General features: G+C 39.5%; 1 protein-coding gene across 1 annotated transcript; it reads left to right on the top strand.

The window, feature by feature from the left end:
• Nucleotides 1-241: 241 nt before the first annotated feature.
• fabp6 (fatty acid binding protein 6, ileal (gastrotropin)) lies at nucleotides 242-1,584 on the top strand. The gene is made up of 4 exons (XM_063886413.1): nucleotides 242-472; nucleotides 585-760; nucleotides 927-1,015; nucleotides 1,445-1,584. The coding sequence occupies exons 1-4, from the start codon at nucleotides 406-408 to the stop codon at nucleotides 1,464-1,466; spliced, it is 354 nt and encodes a 117-aa protein (XP_063742483.1). The 5' UTR covers nucleotides 242-405; the 3' UTR covers nucleotides 1,467-1,584.
• Nucleotides 1,585-4,395: the final 2,811 nt, after the last annotated feature.

The following is a 4,395-nucleotide window of genomic DNA, read 5'->3' on the forward strand; positions in this document are numbered from 1 at the left end:
ATCTCTTTGCAGACCATTCAAATCCAAGACAATAAACTATTTCAAATAAAGGGATTATATTTTCAAACAATAATTTTTATTTGATTTTTGACGAGTCTGCGGCAGTAAAAGGAAAGGGTGCGACCGTAGGGCTGTTGGTGGAGAGTTCGTTGACCTGGCCGGTGAGCCGTCAGCATTTTACTCAGGGCTGGAGAACTCCATAAACAGCCATTTGTACAGGTTATTGCCCTCCATTGTAGTCATCACATTCAGTTGTAATTACACTCTGGTGTCATCACATGAAGATGAGGGAGGTGGCGAGAGGCGTAGAGTATATAACCAGGGAGCAGTCTTAGTCTCAGTACCTTGCTTTTCACTCAGCTTACCTCAGCATCTCTCACTCCTCCTCACACCAACACCACCAAAATGGCCTTCGCTGGAAAATGGGAAACTGAGAGCCAGGAGGGATATGACGCTTTCTGCAAGCTTGTTGGTGAGAAAACTTTTCTCAGACAAGCAACTGATGCATTATACTTCCCTATATGTGTGCTCTCTGATTCTGTGGACTACGTTGGCCTCACACTTCTGTTCTTCTCCCATTCCAGGTATTCCTGATGAAGTGATCGCAAAGGGTCGTGACTACAAGCTGGTCACAGAGGTCACCCAGAACGGCAATACCTTCACCTGGACCCAGCTTTACCCCGCAAACGCCAAGGTCACTAACACGTTCACCGTCGACAAGGAGTCCGACATGGAGACCATCGGAGGAAAGAAATTCAAGGTAAGAGGCAAAGACTCTGAAGCTTTGGAGTTTCTCAAGCCTTGTTTAGCTCCAGTTGTGCAGGGTGTAAATATGCAAGTATGAAAGTGTTTACAAACCAGTAAGAAAGGGTGGGATGCATGAATGTATCCTGGTTCCCGTGATTGATTATAACGTGTGTTTTCAGGCGACAGTGCACATGAATGGAGGCAAGCTGACCGTGGACTTCCCCAATTACCACCACACCTCTGAGATCGTTGGGGCAAGCTCGTTGAGGTAAACATACTTGCAGAGGCTTTGAGTGCTGAGAAATGACAGCCATTATTATACTCCTGCCCCCCGCAGGGATCATTAGAGTCTTTAACGCTGCAGTTGTATAGGCGTTTGCTAATGTGGAAATCTGTCAAGAGTTTTGCAAAAAAGTGAGTTCTGTCTCCCATTCAGTGATGGAAGGGAAAATGTTCTCTGACAGTGGTTTACTATTATACACAATGTTTTAGAATTGATATTGCTGCTGCTTTAATGTGTATTTTGCACTCTACTACTCTATATAACATTGGGTAGATATACAGTATCTACAGCTATCAGCTGAAAACATGTTTGTAACTTTGTTGCTTTTGATTATATATACAGTGATAAAAACGAGACAATGTAATAAATGACTCCTTGTTTTAATAATTGACCTCTTCCTCTGTCTCTCTCTAGACATCCACATCCGGCTCTGTAGTGCTGAAGAGGACCAGCAAGAAGATCTAACTGCTGACTGACTGATATGGCCTCTTTAACAGTTACAACGGAGACCTCAGCTACTTCTCAATAAACTAAGAACATGATACAAACATAAACCTGTGATTCTTTGCATTCTTCAGTGTGTCTTTGTGTGTATCCTATTGTAGTACCATCTTTTTAAGATAATATAAGACACAAATGATCTTTTGAAGACTTTACGCATATTTAATGGGAAGTCTCCAATAGGCCATAAAGTTGCCTGGAGTTCAGACAGCATTTACACAGCCATATTGTGAAGGGTTTAAAAAGCTATTCAAAGAAAGTTCATCCCTCTCATTACATGTGCACACATTCTCTCTTTTAAGGGCTATAACAATCACATATCCGATTTAACAGAGCATACGTCACTTTTCTTCAGCAGTAATTAATATTACATTTTGTATAAATACTGGCCTGGTTGAACTCTCTTCATGGGTCTGTTTGATAGGATGGTCTTTCATTCCTTTTGTTCGGGAACAGTCTTTTAAAACTACCTACTGTGTTTACACACAATATAGAATTTGGACTTGCTGCAATACGCTTAACATTACAGGAAGTAATACAGAGAGTGTTCATAATAGTGGACACTCAAACAACAGCTAAGCTTCAATGGTACAGGATGTGTTTAGGCACATTTTTTGGATAATATGTTTTGATATTTAATGATTAAAAAAACCTAAGTGAAACATCCATCTTTGCTCCTTTCTATTGAATCAAATAAGAGACACAAGTATTTGAATTTGGGGGGAAAATGACATCTTTCGGTTGGAATTTTCCTGCTGCTTTCTTGGATCACATGATGGTTGTTCTAATATCTCACCTAACCCTAACAGAACAAATGCTAAAGGGTTATTTGGCAGACCACGGACATTTTATATACTGTGTAATCCACTACATTATCGGAATAAAGTGAAAATGACAAACTCCTTTTTGGCAACTCTACAAATGGGAAACATTTTTTCATGTGGGGGGTTTCCTAGAATTTACCATGTACTTGGAAAAATGGCTCTGCTGCTCTTCTGCAGTGCACTCAGTGCTGCCACCAGTGGATGGAAGTCATAATGCAGCAATACTACAGATAACTGAAACATGTTGATGCCAGATACCTACTCTTTTTTACATAATTTCCTCCTTTTCACTCCTAATGTCTTTTCCTTTGTTATCTTACCATGCTTTAATGTTATTTTTCCCTGTCTTCTTAATTTTCTCTCTAATATTCCTTACTGTTTTCTGCCCAATGTTCCGCATCTATGGTCTCTTTACCCACTTGCTTCCCATTCTGTTCTGTCCTTTCCCCCTATGTCCTCTTTTTTTCCCTCCTTCCTGTCTCTCTTCATATTCACCTCATTTCTCAGTGGCTTCCAGCCAAGCAAATAATCAGTTAATTAACCAGCTCGGTCCCAGGATCATTGTAGCAGCTCTCAGAGGAGCACTGTAAAGGCTCTCATGTCTTTAAATTTACAGCTTCATTAAGTGGACTGGAGTAAGGTACAAATCTTTTGAATAAAATTGCCAGTCTAGAGCCATGGTGCATGTGTGTGGTTGTGCATGTGTGCTGGCCTTGACTTGAGAACCCGAGACTCAATAAGTCCCTAATGAAAACAAAATCTCTGTTTTTTGCCTCTGAGGTGGCGATTGTTTTGGTGCAATAATGAGACGTCCTCTCTAGCTGCCACCGATGCAATCAAGATCTTACACTCCTGGAAAATTAGAGTTGAAAGGCAACAAGCGAGGTGTCATTTGAGCATGTTTGTGTAGCCAGGCGCTGGTGCAATCACTCTGCAATATTACTTCCTTTGTCCTCACAGACAAACAGGCCTAATTGGCTATTTCCAAGGCTACTGTTTCTGATTGGCCATTCTGCCTCTTTCTGATTGGTCTCCATCTAGGCAACCAGAAGTGGAGAGAAAATGGCTTGTTAACATCTCCATGTGTTTTTTGTAATCATGTTCTTTAAAGCAGGCTTGGAGCAAAGCCACAATATGAACTTGCATTTCACTGAAACTACATTTTGAGTTGCAGTATGTTGCCATTATGTCAATGTCTATGTCAATTGAACTATGTTTTATCCTGCTAATGAAAAAAGACACTTGGAACAACACTTCGTTTTTTTGCAAAAAGTTGTGGTAAATGTACTTTTTTTTTTTTTTTGCTTGGTCTATGAACCGAGCAGGGGGAATTGTCACTTTCATATTTTGAATATTAAAGACTCACAGCAATATTTAGCATTTGCAGTTATTTGGCATGGGGGTATAGAACACTTTTCCTATCATTTGCCATTATGAAATTGCTTATTTAAAAATGCTGAAAGTCGACGTTAGCTTGCATGATAGTAAAGAAAAGAGACATTTCCCCCTCCTCCAAATAAAGACAGAGTAATTGAATTGTCCATACTTATAAATAATACTGGTTGCTTGAATTCCTACTTAATAATTATACAAATCTCTTAAAATATGTGCTGATCCGAAGTATATAACCTGTGTAAGGAGTTTCTGTTCATTTCACAAATTGTTTTGACTCTGGTTTCCTTATCCCACTCTTAACTTTGACGAGTCAACTTAATTTGACTTAATGTAATCGACTCAGTCAAGCTCTCTCCAATCTCTTTAGAACAAAGTACTTCTGTATTTCCCAAGCTCCAATTTTCCATCTCCATCACAGCAATTTAAATCTTAGTGTTTTGGAGAACACAATGAAAAAGAAATACAAGGATACTAAACTTAATTGATCTTGGGGGGATGATTGAGGCATGAGACAAACATAAAATAAAAAGGGCAAAAGAGAGAAAATACTTGTCTGTGACGAAGGACAGCGTCACATTTACAGGCTCCAAAGACTTGAAGGGCCCCACTAAAAGTGTTTTTATTAATAATTGAAAACAACTAAAT

Source organism: Eleginops maclovinus, chromosome 6 (genome assembly GCF_036324505.1).
Source record: "Eleginops maclovinus isolate JMC-PN-2008 ecotype Puerto Natales chromosome 6, JC_Emac_rtc_rv5, whole genome shotgun sequence".
In the NCBI taxonomy this organism is placed as follows: Eukaryota; Metazoa; Chordata; class Actinopteri; order Perciformes; family Eleginopidae; genus Eleginops; species Eleginops maclovinus.